The sequence below is a fragment of the Cyanistes caeruleus genome, chromosome Z (assembly GCF_971803275.1).
Source record: "Cyanistes caeruleus chromosome Z, bCyaCae1.hap1.1, whole genome shotgun sequence".
NCBI lineage: Eukaryota > Metazoa > Chordata > Aves > Passeriformes > Paridae > Cyanistes > Cyanistes caeruleus.
Window position 1 is genome coordinate 59,993,678 of NC_141732.1, and position 25,360 is coordinate 60,019,037.

The following is a 25,360-nucleotide window of genomic DNA, read 5'->3' on the forward strand; positions in this document are numbered from 1 at the left end:
TGTACTTACTTTTTGTTGCAAATGTGCATCCAAAATATGGAGAGCTAATATTGTCTGTACCTTATCATGTGCAGGGCATTCTAAGAACCACCTTTACTATCTGTCCTTTACAGTAATCTATATTTTACTCTGTTTTTATCTTCCTCAGAAATCTGACAGAAAGTTTAAGATATCTTGATACAGAGGCCAGAGGAGATGCAATCCTACACAACAACACAATCTTGTACTAAGCCCTTCCCTGAACTGTAATATTTTACCTGACTGACAAGAAAGCAGAGTGGATTTACTCCGTACTACAGTCAGTATCTTCACTGTAAGAATTCACTTAATATTTCATTATTTTTCCTGCACAGTTAGCACCAAGAAATATTTAAAATAATGTTGGGGGTGTCTGTTGAAAAGCTAAATTAGGCAGTAAATACTATCGAAATTGCCAGTGAAATCATGAGCATGTGTGATGCTGGAATGATCCTTCCTCCCATCTTTACCCCCAACAGGAGCCTTGAAGGTACCACAGTTTTCACAAAATACTGGAATTAAGGCAAGCAGACTGTCTAGAACTCCAATTCTTCTTTTCATAGTACAAAGGCTTTTAAACACAGAAATGGCTTACAGGAAATATGCTTTTTAAAGAAGCAAAATTAGCCAGGCCTTAGAGAAAAAGATGGTAACAGATAAATCTCTTATCTGAGAACAGCACTAACCTACTGCATTAAATCACTACACAATAAAACAGTCCCTCCCTAAAGTGAGTTAATCATCAACTTTCCCTCAATTCCTCCAATAATAAAAAAAAATTTAAATCACCTCATACTGTCCACTCCCCCTTTCCCTTGACATTATAGTACTCCTACACTTTTCTTGCTATAGTTTCATTCATAATTGTATGCATTTTACTGCTTTTACATTTTCTTTGTTAACCCTTGAATTTATAAATATCCACACTTTCCCTTGTTAAGTGATTTCAATGCCAGTATTATACAAAAAAATTGAGCTGAAATACATTATTATTTTCACACTGCATTCATGTCTGCCTTCAAGTTTAATGCTCCAAGCAGCTACTTTCCTTTTTAAGTGAACTAATTCATGTGGGATTCATGAGGGACTGAGAGGAAGGCTCCACCTCAACCCTTCCATCTTAATTCAGTATTCTGGGTGGCATATAACATTGCCAGCATCCAGACCATTGCCACACTGGTAGTAATGTTCATGTTACTTTTGTAAGCTATTGATACTGAGTCAGTCACTGATAGAGATCCCCTACTTCTGTCCTCTTCAATTCCAAAATGGTCATTGTTGACTTTGTCCACCAGCTCCTCTGAAGAAGCTTTGCTGGTATCTTTACTTCCCTTCCTTTGCCTGAAACTACCAGGACAGCCTAAAGTAGCTACACTGGAACTAACAACATCGCTTCTCATATCTGAATACAATCCTTGTTAGTCCAGCACATTTATCAAAACACATTTTGATGAAGAGTGGTTTAAGATGACCATGTAATGGCAATAACTTAGCATTATTTAATAGTATTACATCATTGTTGGTGAACATAGGTAATACATTACTGCAGTTCAGTGGCATCTTCCCCTTGAACATGTCTCTTGTACATCTAGATTAATTTGTAATGAGTATTTGTTGAAGGGTGTAAGAGACAGTCTGAAGTTTCCTTCATCTGCCTCACGACCATCACAACAACAGAGACTAAGACCCTGAAGACCCCAGGGGACTTAGTGCAGGGGTTCTGGCCTGGTTGACGTGAATGCTTGCTAAGCAGTTGTTTGCAGGTGTGCTGGACCTACACCAGAATAGTGATTGTTTGCAGGTGTTTGCTGTGCTGCCACAGTACACTGTCTTAATTCCTGCTGGTGAGCAGGGACTTGCTCTGTAGAGCAAGAGTGGCCTGCTCTGTACCCTACACCTGTTTCTCAGAGCAATGGGTCTCACCACAATAGTCAATAAGCGACTTTTCTAAGAGAGATCTCCCCAGGGAAGAAGACACCAGCGACCCTGTCTCATCTGTTGGTAGCTACAACCCCGCCTTTTTCTCTCTTTGCCTCTTTATTCCTCTCTCTCTCCCTCTTTCCCTCTCATCTATCGGATAACCCATGATGCTGGCACTAAAATAAAGATGCTTTATTGCTGTTGTGATTTAAACTGAAATCCCTTGGTGTCCTTTTTGCACTCTGAGATCAAACTAATCTCTCACAACACCCGCTTGTGCTAGTGGGTCATGACAAAGGGCCAAACAGAATTGTTGTTAATTCTTAATTCTATTGCACTCAGCATGTGCATATTTATTGTATGTTATACTTACTGTATAAGGACAAAATTACTTGTATAAGGACAAAGTGCCTAAAACCACATACACTTCCACAAAAATCAGTCACAAAAGGCAGGCTTTGTTTTATTCTAAACAGAAAAGTCTTTCCTACTGCTGAAGTACTCCTCTCCTTACTCTGTCCCTCCCAATGCGTATAATAATAGAAAGGCTAAGAATTACTAAATGAGCTCAAATCTAATAGCTACAAATCCTCCATTTTCAGTTAGAATTTAGAAAAAACTTTGTGTCTGATAATTAAACAATTACATATCATTAAGAAAATGTTTTGGCATCCAAGTAAGATTTTACCTTTGCAAAAGTACTTAGGACAGTGTAGATTGTCGTACTAGAAAGTCTGATTTGTAAGCAGTCAAAAATCAAAAATAAATACAGAGGAAGCATCTTGAAAGTTTTTGATAGAAACATTGTTTGTTAAAATATTAGAAGCAGTTTTCTATTACACTACTGCAAATAGAAGACAGGCATATACTTTGCTAAAAAGGAAAAATCTGAATATGGGCCAACAGCAACTACAGACACAATTAGTCCAAAGCAAAGGTGTGTATATGATTACAGTGTACCACAGACTTACCAGAAGCTAGCATCAATATGTTTGTGTTAGCTGCTGTGAAATAGTAGCCTTCAAAATAGCCTCTTACCATCTGGACATCTTTAAGGTAAGGGCCAAGAAATACTCATTTCAATTAATTATCTTGTTAAATCCACTACAGGTATTTATGATGTAAGCGTGAGGTGCCTCTGCCCAGGGAGGCAAAGATTTAGTTTCGGGTAAGCACTGTTGCAGTGAGAGGCATGGCTTTAAAGCCTGGGAGGAGTGGATTCCATCCCACTGCCTTGGGGGATGTGCCCTGTGAGCCCAGGAAGAGTTTCCCCACTCTGGACCCTCGTGGGGTGGCAGCCCAGGGAGTTCTGATTGGGTTTGAGGCCCTCGGATTTCTCTCTCACTGTGTTCCTATTAGACCCCTATAAAACCCCTATTCTGTGTGGTGGTTTTGCATTTAGGGAAAGAAATGGGAAACACCCACGGAGGTGATTTCTCTGGGAGAAGCTGCTGGGACCTTCTTCTGTGATTAAGATCAAGCCAATAGCTGGCCACTTCTGAGAACTGACAGGATTTTGCACCACTGAAAAGTGTGTTCACCTCTGTGAAAACACCTTTTAAAAACCCAAGCCCAGGAACTTCGTCCTCTTTTTTTTCTGGCCTTGAAAGGTATCAGAACTGTGGTGAGGCTGGCTCTGCTCCCCTGCGGCCTGTGCAGCCTGGGGGTGGGGCCGGGCTGGGCCCCAGCAGCTCCCAGGCAGGGGATGGAGACTGTGGGGTACCCCCAGGCCGGGCCGAGCTCTGCTGCGGCCTCTCCCAGGAAACCCTCTGGGTCCCATTCCGGCGGGGTGAGTGAAGTCCTTCCCTGGGGGCCACAGTCCTAGGCTGTGCCGGCCCACGGCTGCTGACATCTCACCAATACCTGCCCCCACCTCTGGCCCGCACTGACGGCTCCAGCCCAAGGACCGTCCGCCCCTCCCAGCGGCTGCCAGGCTGAGGGAGGCACCATCGAGGCCTGAAATCCAACACTGTGACTGCCTGCCAAAGGACAAGATTTAACCCTTTCACTACAGAATAGATCTGTAGACCTCGATCCTCTCTCAAGGGAGAGAAAAGAGTGATGACACATAGAAAGACAACATGAAAACACCAAGGTCAGTAAAAGAAGGAATCAAGCCTCAAATGGAAGGAGAATGACGTGCTCTAATAGGCTGAAATATTCTTTTGGTAGGGCCATGGAGATGGACAGTAATGTTCTGAAAATAACTCCTTTAATTCATGAAAGAGTACGAAGGGAAACGAAGCTGTAAATCTGAGTAAAGGTACACATCAACAAAGCTAAGCAGATGTTGGAGTAACTATGATCCCATGAGACACTTGAACAGAGAGAGAGATGAGATCTGATGAAGACCCTTTAAAACAGAGAAATAAAGAATTAGGAAGAAATGCTTGACTAAAAGGGGTGTCTGACAAAAACCATACCCTGACACCCTAATCCACAAGAACAGGAAAAAGGGTCAGACTGCAAGATAAGATAAGGAGCTGGAATACACAAACAAGATGCAAAGACAAAGGCACCACAGGATAAAGGAGATTCCTCGGACCCTAAGCCGGAAGAAACGAATTTGAAGTCCCAAAAGGTGACCAAAAGACTGAAAGGAGCATGGAGCTAATTGTAATATGAAGTGAAGACAGGCAAGGTTAAGAAATGCATATGTTATTAAGCCTATCGTGTAAACCTACTCTGTAAAGGATAAAAAGGGAAAACCTAATCAAAAAGGTGTGCATGCTTTTTGGAGGAGATATCCCCATGCACCTCAGCGCTGAATAAATTCATACCTACTCTTATAACTACTCTGCGAGTTATAAGGTTCCTTTTATTCCGCATATCACCTTTGCCCCCAGGGAGAGAAGAAGTAAAACTCTGTTCAAAGAGATGATCCCAGAGACAGATGGAAAGAACCTTTGCCTTTGAATAACTCATCCTTAAAATAATACCCCTTGAGTTCATGGCCCATGGACACACCTCTAGGAGGGCTGTGAAACTGGGAAGAGGGCACGATGGCATAATTTATGCCCAGGTGGCTGCTATTCGTAAAATGAAAAGCCACAAGAAAACTTTCCTGTGGAGAAGTCTTCATGGCATGACAAGAGAAAAATTCTCTCCCTACAAAGACTGATGAAAAGACTATTGTATAGTTGGGACTGTTTTAACATCCCAAATTTTGCCTCTATATTGTCAGCTGGGAAAGGAAAGGTTGGGTAGAGGGAGGTTTTATTCTGGTTTCTTATTCTTGTAGTCCTGTTAATAACGTTTCTTTATTCCTTTTAACTTTTAAGCCTGTTTTGCCCTTCTCCTAATCCTTATCTCACAACAAGAAATAAGTAAGTACCTGGTGATCTTAGCCAGCGCTAAAACCCACCACATTGTTTGGTGCATTGTCTGGGAAACTCAAATTGGCGAATCTAAACTACTACATTCTGTCCCATAAAACTCACCACCCTCCTTCTGTCTTGGGGTCTCTGTCTCTGGATCTAAGCCAAGTTTGTTGATGTGCTGAGTAAATGTTTTCCTGAGCAGAAGCCTGACTCATTGAGTCCTATGTCGGTCACTGCTAACTGTAGCTTCCCTGGACATGATCCTGCAGCCCTGGAATGTAACATGTAAGTGCAAAATATTTAAAAAAAATACAGAAAGCTAGATGCTTCTCCCTCACTGGTTTACTCAAAAATGTAACTGATGATCTCAAGGACCTATTCTCTGGACAAGTCAGTCTTGCCAAGCACAGTGTCAAGTGGGTTGTTCATTACACACCTCTTCCTGGGGAGCCTTAGGAGCATGAGCAAAGCAATAGCAACAAGCCACGGTAGAAGAGAAAACTGGACTCTACTGCAGAGTACTCGGGTCATAAAAATGTTCTGCAAAGAAAGAAACACAGATGGGTACTGCTCCCTCTTCTTACCTGTGGTGTATTTCCAAACACAAAAAAACCCCAAAAGAACTGGGTTCATTGACAGGTCTTGATATGAACAGAAGAAAGACTGAAGCCACCACCTGCCCCCATGTCACCAGAGCAGCAATGGCAGTCCCAGCATATTACTGGGACTAGATGATAAATTGTCTACACCTGCTCAGCTAACACTGTGCTTCTTCTCCAAAAACTACTGGCCTATGGAACTGCATGATGTCCACTGTGTAAGGAGAACTGCAAGTTCACCAGACCCTGTGTCCTGCTCAGACAGGTCGACAGGAACATCAGGACCTACAACCACCAGGGACTACCAGAGAGACCCGCAGGACAGAACAACACATGCATAAAGGGGAGGGAAAATATGTTAATGATTTCAGGGAAATCATTATCATACTCCGGGACAATCAATCAATACATAGGTAAAATATAAACAGGAACTTCCCTGTATTCAGAATGCATGGCTTTGGGAAAAGCTATTCCCCTGTGCATCTGGCCAAATGAAGAATGCTTGTTTCCTAATGCTACATTGGTCTTAAGAACTTTTTTATTTTACCAAATTTTTGGTAACTCACAAACTGCCTGACCAGCAGGAAGTGAAGACCAAGGCAACATAGAAGCAACATACCACCACTTTTACCACCGCAAGTAAATGAAGCCTCACTCCAGGTTCAGACAGCTGCCCGGTGAAAGGCATAGTCTCCCACCTTCATATTTACTAGGTTCAAGTTAGGGCACTTAGCTTTACTGCCTCAAATTGAACTCCTGCTCACATTCCAGTTGTAGGAAATTATGGGGACACTGCAAATTTTAGGGTCTATTTTCATCTTTGGGGGCAGGGAGGAGGGGTGGAATTAAAGTCCATCGTTCCCATTAGCTATTAGCCACCAAGTAAAAGAGTGGATGGATTTGAAGTCATCACTAGGAAACTTTTCAATACTTTCCCTTTTTCTATTGTAGCTGCATCAAGTTTTACTTAAGTTTCAAATGACCACCAACATGCAAAGAAAAAAAAATATACCATTTTAATAATGTTTTATTTGTTGCCCAGAACTTAAAGGAGCATGTTTTGAAAATTACTCAGCTATACATGGTTGAAGTTAATGAACAATGCCACTTTCCCAGTCTGATACAGGAGGTGAAATTTTCCTTTCAGCCAATCCTCTAAACATAACATTATCCAGGTAAGCCTATACTTACAACTGACGGAATTACAAATTCTTTTGTTACTCTAGAAGAAGCCTTCATAAAAAATCCCATTACACTCACTATAGTTCTTTCACTTTTGATGTATTAAAAATCTCTAATTTTATTGTAATTAAAATGCTCTATATTTGTATCACTTTCTAAAATCAGATGAAGCAGTGGCACTCTCAGGCACATAGTATGATTCTTTGGGTCTTCCTTAGCAGGGCCAGGAGTTGGACTCATTGATCCTTGTGGATCCCTTCTAACTCAGGATTCCATAGTTCTATTATTCTGGCTGTCAATGCATGAAATAAATGTGACCCACAAAGGCAAAAATTTGGGGTGAGATTATGAACTTAAAAAAACCACAAAAAACCACAGGAGACCTACCTTAAAATTTCACCAATATTGGCAGAATTGGAACTGGAAAAGGACGCATCTAGCTCTGGACCACAAACTAGTAGCATAAAGGCTTAGATCTGTATCCAAAAATACATATATACAAAAAGAAAATGAAGCCTCCATTAACTACAAAGGCATGCAGAATCAAGCCTGTTAATAGATAAATTACTAGGAGTAAGTCCTTCATCCCAGAAATAATGGTTCATGCTTGGAACAAAATTCTCTCACTGAAAGTCATTTAAAAGACAGTACAAAATTTTGCTGGTAAGGAAATTATTCAGAGTTCTTTTGCTAACACATATTCACTGAAGTTATATTGACTATTTGCAATCTATTACTGAAGTACTTTGACAGCAATGTAACATCTGAAATGCATTTGAGATCACCAGAAAATCTCCCTAACCTTTAATTAGATTTGAAGGATAAGGATAGGTTTGGGGTTTTCAGTTGGTTTGTTTGATTGGGTTTTTTAAGTATTCCATACGAAAAATACCTAACTCAATAACACTGTTAGACAACCTGTGACAACAATAAATACATGATAAAAACACCCTACAGATTGAAGTTGTCATTCATGCCACTACTTCCTTACCTCACAACTCCATTGAAGTACAACTCAGCAAATTAATTAGTTGGCAGTATTTATCAGTGAGCACAGAGCCAGAACACTCTACTGCTTCACTTTATTTATCTTAACAACAAATAGATCCTTTTCCCATAATTCTAACATGCAGTTCTGAAACTTATAAACTGCTAGTCCGTTCTATAACACAAATATAATATACAGGTATTACTGCACCCCTTACATCCTTTTTTACAGCTTACAGCTGTTCTAGCAAAATGTCAAGGTCCAGTTCTGTAACTCCGATAACAGCGGAAAAACAGATATTTAAGTTTCACACTGCACACATGATGTTACAAAAAGCACACTACACATGTAGTATCACATGCAAGTGATAATGAGACTGTGTTCCTTTCAACATATAGTCAATTTTGCAAAAGTGGGAATCTTATACATGAGGTCAGAGATAGCTGATACTGGCAGACTTAAAACTAAACTATGCCTAGAACATAAAGGACTTCAAAAATTTACTGTTGTTCAGCTCCAACATTATGTGAACAATTGCCTCAATCAGTGGCCAAGACTCTCTACCAGCTCAGCGTGTGGGGTTTTGCTAACAGAATTTATGGTAAGAAACAAACATCTCCCATTGCACTATGAAGAACACGCCCAGAAACTCATAATTAACATTAAGACAAATGTGAAATGGTGTGTTAACATGCTACTTTCTCTACAGTACCAACTGTGACCCCTTCTTTTGTTTCATGTATATGTTGTTATGGCCCATAATTAAATCACTACATGCTTTCAGTAATTTTTCCAAGTTAAAGTTTCCTAATAGAAAATCCTGCTCCTGTTTTCACTGGAAAACATCTATAAATTTTTTCACTAAGGATTAAGTACAGGAAATGTTTCTTCCCTATTCTCAAGTATTTCTCTGTCTGTACATGCAATTTATTACTAAAGCAACTGACTTGGAGAAAGCAAATGTGGTAAAATCATTTGCTTTACAACATCCACTAGAGAGACCACAGGGAAAAAAACAGGAAGACTTAAACCTCTAGGAGTATAGATCATGTCTTCTTGATGTGCAATTATAGTTTATTTATAAATATGCTGCAGTCAGTTTAGCACTAATGAGCTCAGGTACTAGCAGCAACAGGACTGCTGCCTCACAGACTCCAGATTTACTTAATCAGCTGGTTAAATACAAGCATATAGCTAAGTCCAGGCAAGTTCTTTCATCTGTGCTTCTTCAGTTAGACTGCTAAGCATACTTGAGCCAGCTAATTCAACAGCTCTTAGGGTACTCCTTAAGGAGGTATAACTCAAACTTCAGAAATTTAACACAAATATTAATTTTCTCCACTTTTTGTTTTCCCACTATGACAAATGACTCCTAACAATATTCAAGCTGCTTTTATAAGGCTCCCAAAGAGGGTTAGACTCTATTTCTCCCTCCTTCAAAACTGGCAGCTTGCAAACATATCTGCTAATTAGGCACTCTATTGCTACAGTTTGCTTTGATCTCAACAACAATCAACTTCTCATGTTCTGATGATACAAGCATGATTAAGCACCAATCGAGGAGTTAAAGGCAAAATAATGAGACAGGAATACAATATCTTCTGTTCTCATCTCAGACTATTACATGGTGCAGACTCCAGACATGTCAAAGAATATGGAAATTATCTTGCTAGGCGCACAGGGAAGTAAAAATCAACTCCACTATGCAGGCTGATTGAAGCCTCAAATGATGAAAGTAACTGACAATGACAAATATAACCTAATGTCATCTCAAACACCAGTGCACCGAGGACCATCTAAAAATGCGTATTTCATAGCAGAATATATTTACTTCATCTGGAAAAGACAGCTTTGTACTGAAAGCATTAAAAAAAAAAACATTTCCTCAGCCATGTAATTATAGAATAGATTGCTTCTGTCTCTTTCTACTAATTCTGGAATAAGTTTAACACGTGGCATGGTGCTCTAAGGAAACCTTTGAAGAAGGCAACTGAAAAGACTGCCAGATATGCTTTGGATAGGCAGTGAATGAATGAAGCATATTGTGCCTGTGATCATACACATGTGGCTGCTGAACATTCCCACCTTTGCAGCCCAGAGCCCAGTGGTGTTAGCACCTGTGCTGGACTGTTACTCTCCCTCTGCTGTCCTTGGGGAGAGTCCTCAGGCAGCTGCAGCTGAAAAAGCTTTCTAAATTGGGTACATCCAGTCCAGACATGCATCACAATGAAAGCCATTTTGAAATACTTCTGCTCTAAGAGGGGAAAAATGCAAGAAGCAAAATTTCTTATTAAAAGGCACATCTGATAGAGTTTTGGCACTGGCAGTCATTCTTGCCCCACATCCGACAGCACTACAGCTTCTGAGACTGGGGACGGGCCAATACAGTCCATCAAGTTGTATCCCCAGAGACAGCTATGAAATCATAGGGCTTCTTAGGGAGTGGTGTAATCATGCATTGTATTAATATATTCCTGGTGTAAATAGGTTTAATTTATCCCGTTACAGGAAGAAATTTAGATTATGTACACAGGAAATACAGAACACTTCCTCTTAGAGAACACCACTGATAGAGGCCATCATTAATAGAAATAACTCTTTTTTTTTTTTAATATTGCCATTAAACTAATCACATCATCCCTATGACAAGCAGTTATATATTATGGGAAGGTCCCATTCCCAAAGAGGTTTCAAGGTACAAGTCACATGATGGTACAAGTTCAATTTTCCCCATTCACCAAGTTGTACCAAATAGTTGACACTGTAAGACTTAATGAGCTGATCTCCATTTTCAACAATATTAATGACAATTTATACAGCCCAATGTTTGTGAAAATTCTGCTACTGCCTATTGCTCCTCCATACGAACGGGGAAAACCTCCTCTTCCAAGGCCTGCCAGCACATGCCAACCCATGGATAAGAGAACAGCTTGTTTTTCACGGTCCATAAAGCTGTTGATCTTTCTGCTAATTAGTGTTAGCAGAGTGATGAATCTCTGAAGCAAAAAACAGACTGAGAATTCCCAAATTCATTTCAAATCAACCACAGATTAATTATACAGGAATAACAACAATTGCTGAGCACATTTGGATGACTGATGACTCAGAGGTGGAAAGCTGATCAAAGCAAAAACATTAAAGAAAAAAAATATATAAATCACAAGTTTTTTCGGTTTCAGCTCTTCATGATCTGTAGACAATATGTGATCAGAAGAACATGGAGTAATTCCACTAATGTAGAGTGCTGTAGAATCCTTGGATTAAAGATTCTATAAAATGAAATTAGTATGTATTATGTTACCTGTACTTGTGTAAGATCAATATAAGCCTAGCAGATAACAGCCCTCCCACAGTTAGACACAATTAGCCCACCAGGAAGTCTTTTCCAAGTCATTACTGATGAGATAACAGTAGGCAAGATAAGAAGTTCAAACTGTACGTAGCTAAAGTGTATTTTTTTCTTTATATATAACAGCAGAGATTATCAGCACAGTATAGAAACAACTTAGTTAGCTGCCGCACTCTCAAAAATATGATCTCTGCCCAGAAATATGTTCTCATATCTTTCAGGAGTAGAAAGGGAGATAGCAATCTCCAAATGCTGCACAGCAACTGAGAAGACAGAACAGGGCTGCACTGCCCATCTTGGAGCAAGGACAGGAGCAGCAGCGAGACATGAAAGTAAGGGCAATTTGTTTTGCTTGTCTGAGTGATTTGCCAGGTAAACCCTCTCCATGGTAAAAGCTCATTTAATTTCTCATCCTTTCACATTACCTTCTGCTATGGATTCTACTTAAGCATCTCTGAACACAGCAAACTAAAATCTGTAGACAATTTAAGCCAAAAACCCTTTGACTATAGACAGCCCTTTGAAGTTTATGGAGATCAAGAAAACCAGTCACCACAGAAAAGCAGCTTTTTAATTAAACATCTTTTCTCCTGATTCAAAACCAGTAAGTCTCAGTCTGTGTACCATTAGAAATCCTTAAGAAGGCGATCTAAGGCTACAGCAAGAGGTATTTAAATACACGTGTATTAAAAAGTGTCTATTGTCCCAAGAATAACAGAGCTGATCTCACCTAGCCATACTTTCCTCTCAGTTCTGTCTAGCACACCTCCAATGCCCTTGCACCCAGAGGGCACCAGTATGTCTCTGAAGCAATCTTCTTTCCCTTTCTATCTGACCTAGGGTTATGAAACAAGCAGCTACAGCTTATCTTTGTGACAGGGCTTAACTTGCACTTCAACAACCTATGCAGGGATTGTATTTTATACTTTCAGCAGCACAAAATTTTAAAGATTCAGTTTACTTCCCAGACAAAGGATGTGGGAAGCACTGTTATGGGCATGTGTTCATGCAGGAAAGGGGCAATCTGGAGCTAGAGAGAAGTTAGGACACAGCAGAAGAGAAAAAGGCAAATACTGATTACAGTGTAAAGTGACCATATTTTCCAAAACTTTATAACCTGTTGGAAACACGACCTTTCAAATTACAAGATTAATTTGACATAAATTACATTGAAGTTCTTTTACTCTGAGATTGTTAAATCTCATGAATACATATGTTTAGCAACCACAGTTATAAAATCCTATTTTTCATCTTGTCTTTCAATTCAACAGGACTATTAGCACTTCACAACAAGAACTAATTATGGGAGATTTACTAGACTAATAGCAGGCCACATGCTATTTTCGTTCCAAACTTGGTCTCTGTTTTTCCTGAAATCTTCCTCCTTGGCAATGAATATTAAGAAAAGCAATACCGTTGCAGCAATTATATTGAAGGAGTTTATCCAAAATATAGTAGCATGGTGCTTCCAGGAACCCCTGTTCATTTCTTTTATTGGACAAACTTTAATCAGTGGCTGCGTAGCAATTTTCAATAGAATGCAATAATAGAATTATTCTCAAAAACATTTATTTCATTTTTCTTCTACTTTGAAAAGTGTTCTTTGTTTGTCGCTGAAAACATGTGGTTCCTGGATTGCTTAAAACTGTGCAATTCAGGGGAAAAAAATTTGGTTCTAGTTTCCCTGAAGCTAAAAAATTGTCTTTTAACTGTGTCAAAAATAATTTCAGTTTCTATCCCACCTCTGCAGGTTTCCAGCCCTCTTCTCCCTGATCATCATGATCAGTACATTTATTATTACTTACATTATTATTACTGATGACCAAAGTACATTATTCTCAATTTTTCTCATATTCTTATATAGAGTTTTGTGATTTACTTCAGTCATTTCAGTACAGTAGATTCTCGGTAACTGTACTCTTTCAGGTTTTTAAGTGTCATTCAGTATACTGCAACAATATAGATTTTACTTCCTCTTGTATGTCCTGCATAACATTTTTCCTCCTGTAAAACTCAATAAACTCCATTTATTTGGGATCTATTCCCAGAGATAGAACCCCTATCTATTTACCTCTATTCATATTCAGGCTTACAGGAATTGAACTATTCTCTTTTATATAAACAAATAAATTTTTTTGTGTTTGTTTTCATTGTTAATACTGCTTGTGCTCTATGGCTCAATAATACTATGTTTTTAACAGCCAAAGGAAAGGTAAAGTAAAACACAAAGTGCAATTCACCTTTCTAACATTTAGAGCGAGAAACACACTCATAAGAATATTCTTGCATAAGAATATTCTGCAAATTTGTAAGCCAGGAATATTGTGTCTTGCTTTACTTCCTCCCACCTACTCTATTTTAGGAGTTGCATATTTTTTAACAACAGATCAGAGACTGAACTGCAAATAATTTCAAAGATACTTTTCCAAACTACTTTCCAATGAACTAATAGCCCCTGTTAAGCTAGCACTTAAAGGCATATTAAAAGTAACAAAGGAGGAGAAAGAATAAAGCAAGGCAGTAACCAACCAGTAGTAGTGATATTAAAAATCTAGTACTTTCTCAAATTACAGGCCTTCAAATATTTTTCCCCTTTTATGTACCCAGAATATTTTTTCAAAAATTAAGACTTAAACAGAAATTTGGGAGGGAATATGTGAGCACAGAAGTTATCCCTTACCAAGCACAAGTCAACTCACCATTTTACAAGAAGGATTTCTTGTGCCCCATGTCTTCCTTTTTTTTTTTTTTTTAATGACACTGTGATTCTTATAGTTTCAAACTAGAGTGGCAAATCACTCTCAAGCATTAAAAAAATATTAAAAACACCCAAAACTTCAGTATGTTAAAAAAGGTATGTAAATACAGGACCAAAATAACATTGAAATTATTAACCTCAGACTACTGAACATTTGAAACAGCTCTAGGAATTAGCTCTCTATCTGCAGTGGTTTCTTTAGAACAGTTTTTTAAAAATTCCTAAAGAATATAAAGAACTTTCTGTCATCAGAATGATTTTGATTAATTTAATCAGTGTCATGAAAGCTGTTAAGATATTTAAATTATTTTAAGATACCAAAGCCCTAGGGTATTCAGGTTCATTTAAAGTGCATTGGTAATAAAGCAGTTTAACATCACTGCACACTATATTCCCAAATCCTGACAAGAAACCTGCACAACATATTGCATGCAGACAAAAAGCATATCCATTTCCCTTTATAAAGGCCTCAAGCAATAATTCAAGCATAGCGATAAAGACTAGAGACTCTGGCAGCAGAGCACAATTGCTGTGTTTGTTTTTGATTAGGCTGTCTTCTTCCTCTTATCTGCATGGCTTATATGGCAAAGATCAGTTTTTAAAGACCACCACTACACTTTAAACTTAGACCAAAACAAAATTAAAAAACCACACCAGCTCTTGCTGAAAAAATAATGGTGCGGGCAGTTTTTAGTCTCAGTAAAACAGCAGTTTGGTTTACACTCCAAGCTTTCAGAGCTGTAACACTCCAGAGTTGACAGAGTTTACTGAAATGGCTACCAAAATTGACACTTGTCTGCTACAGGTCACTTACATTTAATGGAAGCCCATACGGATCACAAATACTCTTACACTGTTTCTGAAAGCTTCATAACAACTCAAGATAAAAATGAAGATACAAGCGAAATTACAGATCTTACACTAGTGACACTAAAAATCAGAGCAACAACTATGTGATGGTATAATAAAAGAAACTCCTGTAGTAGCACATGTTTTTCCGTCACACAAAGTATGAGACCTTTTAATTTTTAAGTTCTTTAGATTCCTTAAGGTCTTTTAGGACAAAATTACTTATTTACCAGGAGCCACAGAGGTGATTTTAAGGTGGTGAACACAAAGACAAGTATTGCTATAACTTCTTGAAGCTTCTTCCATAAAAAGGTTAGGGAAAGGGGTAGGAGAGAAGTGAGAAAAATAAATACTCTGAAAGTACTTTTCAGACACTTACTGCAAAAGAGCCAGCTCCATCCACTGTGGAACCATTTTTCATGTGCAAGTGAAAACAACTCTGAACAATTCACAGAATTTAGAGACGAGGACAGCGCTATCTCAAGTAAACACCATTTCAGCTTCCTCTAACCTAAATTTCATGTACGTGATTCTAATATCAATCAACATCACTTAGACAGATAAAACAATTACCTCATGAGGGGAGGAAGACAAGGGCAGGCACTGATCTCTCATCTCTGGTGAGCAGTGACAGGGCCTGAAGGAATGGCCTGAAGGCATGCCAGGGGAGGTTTAGGTTGGGTATCTGGAAAAGGCTCTTCACCCAGGGGAGGTCAGGCACTGGAACAGGCTCCCCAGGGAAGTGCTCACAGCACCAATCGTGACACAGTTCAAGATGTGTTTGGACGATGCTCTCAGACACATGGTGTGACTCCTAGGGATGATGCTGTGCAGGGCCAGTTGAACTTTACAATCCTCGTGAGTCTCTTCCAACTTAGCATGTTCTGTTATTCTGTGAAATTTCTATCTTCCAGTAAATTTACTGAAATCTGTTGTCCCTCTCATTAAGTACAACAAATTCCTCTAATTATTAGCCATTATGCACCTTAGGACCATACTTAATTCATATTCTAGTGAATTTAAAAATTATTTTTCTTGAAATACATTAAGTCCCTATTTTTTTGTATTTAATTTGCTTCATAATCAAAACCAATCACTCTTCAGTGACCATTACTGCCACAGGGGTACCAGTACACAGTCACAATACCAGGACATAATATCTACAAGACGCTACCAGGGCGGGGAAGGCCTGAGCCCTCCTCAAGCATCCTGCTTCCTCTGCATGGCTGCACAGAGGAGAAGCTGCAGTCCACAGCTTTGCGGCTAGTTGGTAATGCTGTTCCTCCCCATGAATATTTCATCACATAAATGATGCCAAATCACATTTTCTTTAATGAAATCAAGTCTAAAGGCACCATCCATGCACTTCAACTCCTTGAAGAAGCAAGATGCAGGTGATCGCATGGATGGATGCACACGAGTCAGCAAGATAAATGCCGCAGTCATGCAAATCTCAAAACGGGTGATTTTCAGGCTGTGCCTGAACACCTCTCAGCAGCCCCTAGAGGCAGAACCTCAAATATGATTCATCTCACTAACAGTGAGGGAACACACATGGAAGAGATTTATGGAAACTCAAGGTGGAGCTCACACCTATCCCAAAGAGCTCAACCACAAGGCAAACACCAAGGGTCAAGGTGCCATCAGCTCCACAACTGCTAATCCACGTGACATTACTCATGCCCCAAACTCACCAGTCAGAGCTCCTCCAAGACTTCCTCTTCTGAGCTGTCTCCCATCTTCACTCAACTGCCTCTTAAATTTAGGAGACCTTCCAAGGCCAGAAGAAACTTCAGGACTACTGGATTTTCGTAAAGGCATAGGTGGAGGTGATAATATGTGATCAAGCTGCAAAGAAACAAAAAAAAAAAAATACATATACCTATACTGTTTAAACGCTTACCTTCATTGAAAAGAAAATGTAAGTTACCTTAAACTAAAGATTATGATAGCATTTGTGAAAAAATCAGGTCCCAAGGATCTTAAGGTAATTAATTTGCTAACTTAAAAGAAAAAGTTTGTAAGTGACAGATTTGTATTTGGCTGTGTAAGAAAGCCATTCTCCTCTTGAACAGTACACACCACCTCCAACCACTCTCACACAAAGAGCATCTTTCACAGAGGTCCCCTCTCAAGATACAAGGGATCGTAACTCAACTTATTCAACCTTCCATAAAGCAGCATTTCTGCAGTTGTGAACCACCTGATCTGGAAACCTACTCCAAATAGTGACCAGATCTTCAAACATTTTTCTTTGACAGGTTTTTCCCACATCCATGTCAGCAGTCACTAGATGGCACTACACTATCAACAAACTGTAAATTTCCTTGCCCAGTCCAAGGAAATAATAAAAAACAGATTTATCAATGCCAGTGAGAAAAATTAAATTATCCTGTTTATAAAAGGCACATTCATTTACACTGACTTTGAAGTTTAGCGAAAATACAGATCCTCATTCTTCAGACTGGGCTCCTGTCATCATATCCACAAAGCATTTTAGCTGCCTGGTCTTGACAATATATCTAATGCCTCAATATTTGATTAAATCCACAAAAACAAGACAAAATGCATGTGAGAAAATACTAAGAAAGTAAAAATACTGAAAAAGCAGGGTATGTAAGTATGCAAAGTAGAAAACGTTTTACAAGCCTCTTTCTCTGGTAAATGCTGCAGTGGCATAGTATCATCATTTTGAAAAAACATTCAAACTTTTTTTTCTGTAACATTTAATGTCTCATTCTAATTCTCACTACAATTTTTTAGGAAGTCAAGCACATCTAGGTCTTATATTTTTACAGTTCATGTACTGAGACTTATCAGCCAGAAAATCTAGCATAACCTGCATCCCTGACTCTTTCATCCTTTTTGTCCACTGAAAGGAATGAGTCAAGGTCACCAGAAACATCTATGAACCTTTGCACAGCAAAGCCCATTCTTCCTTGCAGTTAATCCCACAGCATGTACCATCCTCCCTAAAAAGCATTTTTGAATCCCATGTTTAGTTCCCTATGTATTCAATATTTCAGATTAATTTTGATTAGTTTTGGAGTTTGTTTTAAAGATTTTTTTAATCAAATATGCAGCTTGTTGGAAATGTACACACACTTCTAATGCATCAAGAAATGCAACTGATTTCTGAATCTACTTCTTCAGTATATTAAGACTCATTATTCATGTTCACAACAGACACTGAAGTATTTGATTAACTCACAGCCCATGCCTTTAGCTATTTCCTAAACTGAGTGGTTCTGGGGTCACAAAGAATATTTAGTTAACCATTGTTACTATTCATCTTTCACAAACATGGGCATGTCACAAATATTTGTATTTACGACTTCTAAGACACCTCACAAGGTGAATTTAAAACTTAAATATGAATTACTCTTTTAAAAAGGAAGCAACTGGTAACAGCTAACTTCTGAAAAAAACACCATATTGAGAGTCTTTGATGTAAGTCTAAAAGCAAATACTCAAACTGCTTCCTGACTGATGGATCCCAGAGATTGTTTAGTTCTACACTCCAAATTAGTCCAAGCATCAAAAAATGACATGATCCCATCAAGGCTTTAGGTGAGTTACTGGCAAAAATTCACGCTCTTTCTTGAAACAGGTTCACACTTCAAAGTAACCAACCACGTTTTAAATCTCTTTTTTCCTGAACTAAGTTTCACAAAATTTTTAAACCACAGAAGGAAAAAAAAGAATCAATACATGCACATTAGCACTCACACCAACATAACAGAATTTTGCATCATCCATTCTCTCATTTTTTCCCCTTTTAACCAGGTATTCAAACTTTATGATTGTTCAAGTCACTCCCACAATGAATCAATTTGTGCATTCCACAACATGCGCTCTGATTTAAAGTCATTATTTCCAATCAAGCTGTGCTCCACTTTCATAACTTTCAGGGTTTCAGAAAAAACTTTGAAACAGTTCTATAGACCAGCACAGTACCATCTAGGTCTTCAAGTCATAATTAAGATGCTATCCCAGCTTCAGAAAAGTATGATGTTTGAGAGCTAAGACAGTTTAAACATTAGCCCCCATTAGCTCATAGTCTTGATGCCAGCATTCTCTCACAAAGGTACCCTCTTGCTGCTAAGTGACTCTATCACACCAAAAGACATTTTTAAGGTCTAACACCACAAAGAAACAACATGGAGTACAAGATTTAGTAGTTTCATATTGATGGCCAACTCTCACTTCACAGAAACAATTACACATACATCAACAAAGTATTTCTGGAAGCTATTCAAAGACTCACTTTTGCTTCCAAAGGCCCAAAATAACCTAAGAGCATGTAAAATGACAGGCATCTGTACATTCTAACTGATACTGCAGTAAACCAAGAAGAGTAGATAACGATACACCCCTTAATAGCCTTGACAAAACAGCTCTGGATGCCTGGGAAATATGAGAGAAATGGACTGCAGAAGGTATCCAGGCTTGCAAGTTCCCTTCCTGTGCTACCCTCTAGATAGCAACAGAGGTTTATACCCCTATTCAGAGCTCATTTCAAGTAAAAGCATTTGCAGCAGATGAGGAGGCTTTCTGCCCTCAACAGAACTTCCTTCCAATCCTGACAGGCAGAGCATCCAAGTCCAACAGAAAACATATAGATACTACTTCCTTGGAACACAAAGTTGGTTCTGAAGATGCGTAATCTTTTACATATTCAAATCCTACAAAGTGGTTAATTCAGTCAAAAAGACACTACAATCATTCAGCAAGAAGATTACATCAAATTCAAGTAGATAACTAATAGCAAGACCTATTCAAAGCTGTTAATGGTTATTTGAAAGACCTCCTGGAAACCTGCACACTGTGGAAGTTCAGTTTGTGCATCTTATCAGATGATTAGACACTGCTATCCACAGGACAACATTAAAGCAACTATCTAGAAGACAGTTAAAATTCTACCAGAGATATTTTAAATCATTTTAATTAAGCTGCTGCTTTCTCAGTACTCACTTTTGCCCATCCACAGACATCATTCTATTGGTATTTACTTCATACTTAGTAGCTATACGGACAAGTGCTGATGTTGCATGGCATGCAAACACAGCAGGTTAACCAGGGTTTGGCTGGTTCCCCTTTTTTATCAGTCAAATTTGCTTGAAGCAAGTTGCAGGGAATACAATAGCAGAATCCCTGCAGGAAGTTTCCAACAGACACACATTCATGTTACATCTTGAGTATCTGGCTATCTCATGCTCTGCCCACTGTCTTATTACTGCACTCAGGCTGCAGCCATACCACTCTCTCAACACCTCAGGACCTTGGGAGCAGTGGGATAACAGAGGGCAGGTTTTTTAAGCTAAAAAAATGAAAACAGTGAAAAATGGAAACTGTGAAAACAAGTGTATTTCAGTACCCTGTATTTAAATTATGAGGGGGGTTAAGTCAGCCTTAAAGTGTATACAGGCTGCTTAGAGAGGGATTTTTAATCAGTGCACATCTCGCCACCAGTCTGCTGTTAATATTCACAATGCATGGATAGTTAACTTATTTAAAAGCCTCCCTCCCCCAACATTAAATAATACCTTCTCAACAAAGGCACTTTGAAAAACAGAAAACACACAGCAAACACCAACCTATGACAAGCATACTGATCTACAATATTTACTTCTTCCAATCCATTTTTCCATACATTTGATAAAAAAATCTATCTGCTTATGTCATAGGTATGATGAATTTCTACAGAAGCACTGTAAAATTTAGGAGATAAAATCACAAATCCTTTCTTGCTCCCCTCACACGTATGAACCTTACAAAAAGGAACAGAGTATTATTAGAAGAGAATGGTTTAAAAACTATATAGAACAGAATATCAAAATATTCTTACCATAGACTTCTACACGTAGATTTAGAGATCCTGGAGAAACAGGAAAGGAATTTGAGTGAAAGTCTCCTTCAGTTACAAAGGAATCAATATGTTCTTAAACATTTTTTTCCTGTATTTTCAAACTATTAATTTTCTGTGTGAACAGAATCAGATACATTCCTCTGAAGAAAATTATTCCCATACTGTACTATGGGCTTTTAACAGCTCACCTACTCAGAAAGGATTATACTAATATTTTTTAAAACCTCAGTAGCATTAAATCCACCTATCTACAATCATGTATTTATTCTAAAGCTAGAATGAATTCTCGGCTTTATAATTGTATCATCGAATAGTCACATCAAGTACGTCAGCCCACATGTCCTTATGAAAATTAAGGACATGACAACTGATTCAAAATAAGACCTTGCATCAGTGTTCAGGAGCGCAATTTGAGCCGAGTACATAATGAGGAGTGAGGCAGTCAGAAAGAAAATGCATTTCAGAGAGAAAATTCGTGGTACAAGGTGAATGAAGCTAAGAGAATTCAATCACACTGATAAACCAGGATAAGGAAAGTAAGCTGTTCTGTGCTGCTGAGATGTGTTGCAACATGGAGTGTCTTTTTCCAATAAAAATTAAATTGAAATAAGAACTGAATTCATCTGATCAGCTCTACTCTTTTTACAACACCCACTACAGTTTCACTGTCCAAACTACCTCACCCCCAACTTCCCTCAATTGCTCCACAGGCAGTATTCCTACTTCCCACAGAAACTGGAAAATACTGGTCAAGTATTCAGTCTTAAAAATACGAACAAAGATGTTCTATTAAGCAATCCATTTTCTTCCTCTTGAATGCAGCACAATTTCTTCCTACATCAGGTCATGCTTTATATCCATATTCAGTCACTGAAGTTTCCACAGAAGGCGTGCGCACTGTCACCCATTTTATGTCTCCTCCAGTCAAGCACCAATCTAGAAAAAGACCCATTACCTGAAAACTCTCACATGTAGTGTATCAAAAGTAGAAAATATGCAGTGTAGTTTTACTGTTTAGGATTTTTTTCCCATTAGCAATCCAAAGTCCCCAAAGAAAATTACTCTAATAAGTACGTTGCCAAGAAATATGCCAAATCACAGGTGTAAGTCAGAAAGCATCAGGCTCCAGCCCTAGGCAGGTAAAAGTATGGAAGTTTCCCTGACGTGGAAGAGAGATTCATTCACTAAAAATTCTCATTGTAAAGTTAAATGCTTAACAGGAGCACGGCTTCACAAACCTTACAAATCCCTTCTGTCTCTTGCCTCTTCAAACACAAGCTATGCCAGAAGCAAGCATGCTAAGACCCACCAATAGTTCAACAGTGATTAACCCTTTATGCTTCTAGTAGTCTGCTTTGATATGCCAGTCTGTTTCTACATGTTATTTTCACTGGGCTCCTCTCAGTATGCTGCCTCTCTGTCTGGCTTCTTTGCAAGCATTTTAAGCACAGTTGCTGAACACAATAGCCCAGTAAAGCACTTTTCTTTGATGCAAGCTATACAAACTTATTGCAGCTAGGCATAAGGAAGAGGTATGTTCTTACCATTTAAATACTCTCTCTAAGTCTAATTACATTTGGCACAGATACATGAGTTTTGATTAGCTGCACTGACACAGAGAGCAACACTGAATATAATCTTATTAACAGACAGGACCATACCTTACAAAAGCATCTTAGAATTCATTTAAAAATACACTTTAATCAATTAAGAGCATAGTGCAGTTTAGTTACTCCAGATGCCTGACAAGAACTCAGTAGAACCAAGTTAGACTTGAAGAGGAAATGCCACAGTGGTGGTATATCACACAGATATAAAAGAAGTCTATCTAACAGTACCATCACAAGCAGAGGTGGAAACAAATTTCCATAGATCTCCTTCAACAACTCATGTCTGCCGCACACAGGAATCCACTGCTTTTGGTCACAACAACATCAGCTTTTGAGGAATTCTGCTTGTGGGTGCAATCTGAGCAATCTAGAGCTGCCCGAGTCTCCACAAATCTGTATCAAACACATCACCTGAACAAGACTGTCAACAGTTCCATTTCAATCAGCTGATAGTTGAAATACTCTACATTCCCCTTACCCACAAGCAGTATCAATCCACCTTAGTTTTGAGTAGGGTTGGGAGAACTATGCAACTATTCTGAATATCCACAGCTCTCAGAGCAGACTCTGCAAAAGAACCACAAATAACTTATGGCACAGAGATAAAAGGAAACTTCTCCAAACACTAGCATCACTTCCAAGAAGCCATGGAAAATGAAGGTGAAGAGTGGATACAAAGGAAGACTCAACAGGCTACAAGGATTTCAGTGTACAAGAAAATATCCCATTTCTTACCCTGTTCCTTACCACAATGCCTCAAAAACAAGCAGTTATTTTTTCCACCACCACAGATGAGGAAGGAAGATCACTATTTATCCCACATATCTTAAATTCAGCATTGTCTCTCCATGAGAAAGGTCTTGTTCAGCTTGGGCTGAAAGACCTCACTAGTTCTCCAGCCTAATGGCAGTCTAGACTTCAAGCCTTGGATTATCTCACTTTCCCCCATGACCTCCAGTTTCCTTGTTAGGACAGTGACACAAGTCCATCAGCTATGGCAGACACAGAAAGTAAGAACCTAGGCTCAGTGTGGATTGAAAAAGATTAGAGACAGAAAAGGTCTTGTTTACAGGGAAATCTGCTAATCATTCATAAAGCAACACTTGATTTACACACAAATGCAACCTACAATAGCAATGCAAACATGTCCTTACCATAGTAAAAAGAAACCCACTGTAAAGCTCTGCGATTCACAAAGCATCACTTCTAACCATTGCATTTATTGATTTTACATTCTACATATATGCAGAAAGACAGTGCTTAAATCTAAAGTCACTGTTCAAAACTGTCCACTTTATTATGCTGAACACATGACTTCGAATAAAGAGCATCAGCAAACAAAGTCATGATGTTTTCCTATAGCATCTTACCCATTATATCCTAGGTGGTAAAGAAATATTCTAAGAATTCTGCTAAGGATCAAAAGAGACATAACCACATTATCTTGCTACCCACTTCCTACTCATTCTAGAAATGCAAATCTGAATTTAAAACAATTGTATTTTTCTTTAAAACAAATTTGATGTCTGGTCAATTAAAAGCAAATAAATGCAACTCGGACAAATTTGAAGTATCAGCTATGACTATGCTAAAAAATAATCAGGTTGCATCCAATCCTTTTTCAGAAACATATTTACACATGATTGCACAGAAAATGAAGCATAGCCTTTACAGTATTCTACAAGGCCAGAAAGTAGCCTATAAATATGCATGCACACTACTGTCTGAGCCAATTATTACTTTACCCTTGTTAGGATGGAACAGTTTTGTTACAATATGACAGAGTCCTTCAGCTCTTGAAAGCCTCCTGTGTGCTGCATCTGTACACACAGACTCACAGACACACAGAGTGAGCAGTCTATACTGCTCCCTTTCCAGGAAACAAAGGAAGCAACAGTATTTGTGCTGAAGGCACTGCGTCCAATAACTCAGAGTGCCCTCAGTCTCCTTGGATTTACACACCCAGCTTTAACAAACATCAAAAGATTAAGAAATAGCAGGTTTGGCAGACCTCTTATAAGACCCTAAAAACATAAGCAGAAACCAGAACACAGTTCTAAATAAATATAGTTCAACCCATGGTTAATAGGGATTTACTTACAGGTAGAATCAACCCTTTTTTATTTTATACAGGTATCTTCTCAGGAATGCACATTATGTGCTAAGGCCTTTTGATTCTTACAAATAAAACATAATTTCCAAACTAGGGAAAACTGACAGCACTCTAAAAAAGTGAAGTCAAAGCATCACAAACAGGCTGCTAGCCAGGATAAGGCTGCAGCAGCTCAACAGGTCAGCCCTACTAGGAAGGACACAGAGGGATCAGATCCAAAACAGCAGACTCTGTGAGGAAGTCTGTTTGAGAAGTTAATCAAAAAAAAGCATGAAAACAGAGAGCAGTGTCCCAGGGGTCTGCCAAACCCACTCAGCTCTGCTGCAAGGGTACCATATAGAAAAAGAAAATATAGAAAAAGAAAAATCCCCTTTCTGCAGTGGTACAGCCTCTCTAAGAATGCCTGGGCATCAGGAAGCATACTCATGTTTTACCTTTGCTTCCACAGCTTTTAAAAGTGATCTGATGAAGATAAAAAAAGAAAATCTACCCTTAGCTGCCCATATGTGCAGCAGAGCATGCCACTGCTATGCAGCAGGAAGGATACTCCCTTCCTGCCCCTGTCCTGATGGCCATCTTGTCAGGAAAAAGCATTTTGTGGTGTTGAAATGTGCTGTCACAACTGCTACATCTTCCTGTTGGAAAAGGCCCACAGAGTAGCCAGAAGGCAGCAAGAGAAAGCTGGCAAAAGCACTCCTGATTCAGTCTGTGGGGGAATCAAGGACACAACCCAGCCACAAACCTGGTGGGTGGCTCCTGGGGCCTGGGATAACACCTTTGCCGGG

General features: G+C 38.9%; 1 protein-coding gene and 1 long non-coding RNA gene across 10 annotated transcripts in view; one reads left to right on the top strand and one right to left on the bottom strand.

Moving 5' to 3' along the window:
* Positions 1 to 25,360, bottom strand: part of MAST4 (microtubule associated serine/threonine kinase family member 4) — a 286,733-nt gene that overhangs the window by 210,067 nt on the left and 51,306 nt on the right. For 4 of the 9 annotated variants that reach the window (XM_086869392.1, XM_086869390.1, XM_086869389.1 and 1 more), the window contains exon 2: positions 16,678 to 16,831. In XM_086869392.1, coding sequence (XP_086725518.1) covers positions 16,678 to 16,831 — 154 coding nt within the window. Of the gene's footprint in view, positions 1 to 2,909; positions 3,182 to 3,479; positions 3,906 to 16,677; positions 16,832 to 25,360 lie in introns of those variants that run through there. The other 5 variants (XM_086869394.1, XM_086869408.1, XM_086869399.1 and 2 more) reach the window with 5 other exon arrangements.
* On the top strand, positions 3,165 to 13,533 carry LOC147648496 (uncharacterized). The gene is made up of 3 exons (XR_015281097.1): positions 3,165 to 6,270; positions 6,900 to 7,032; positions 11,598 to 13,533. It is a non-coding gene; the product is annotated as an uncharacterized LOC147648496 (long non-coding RNA).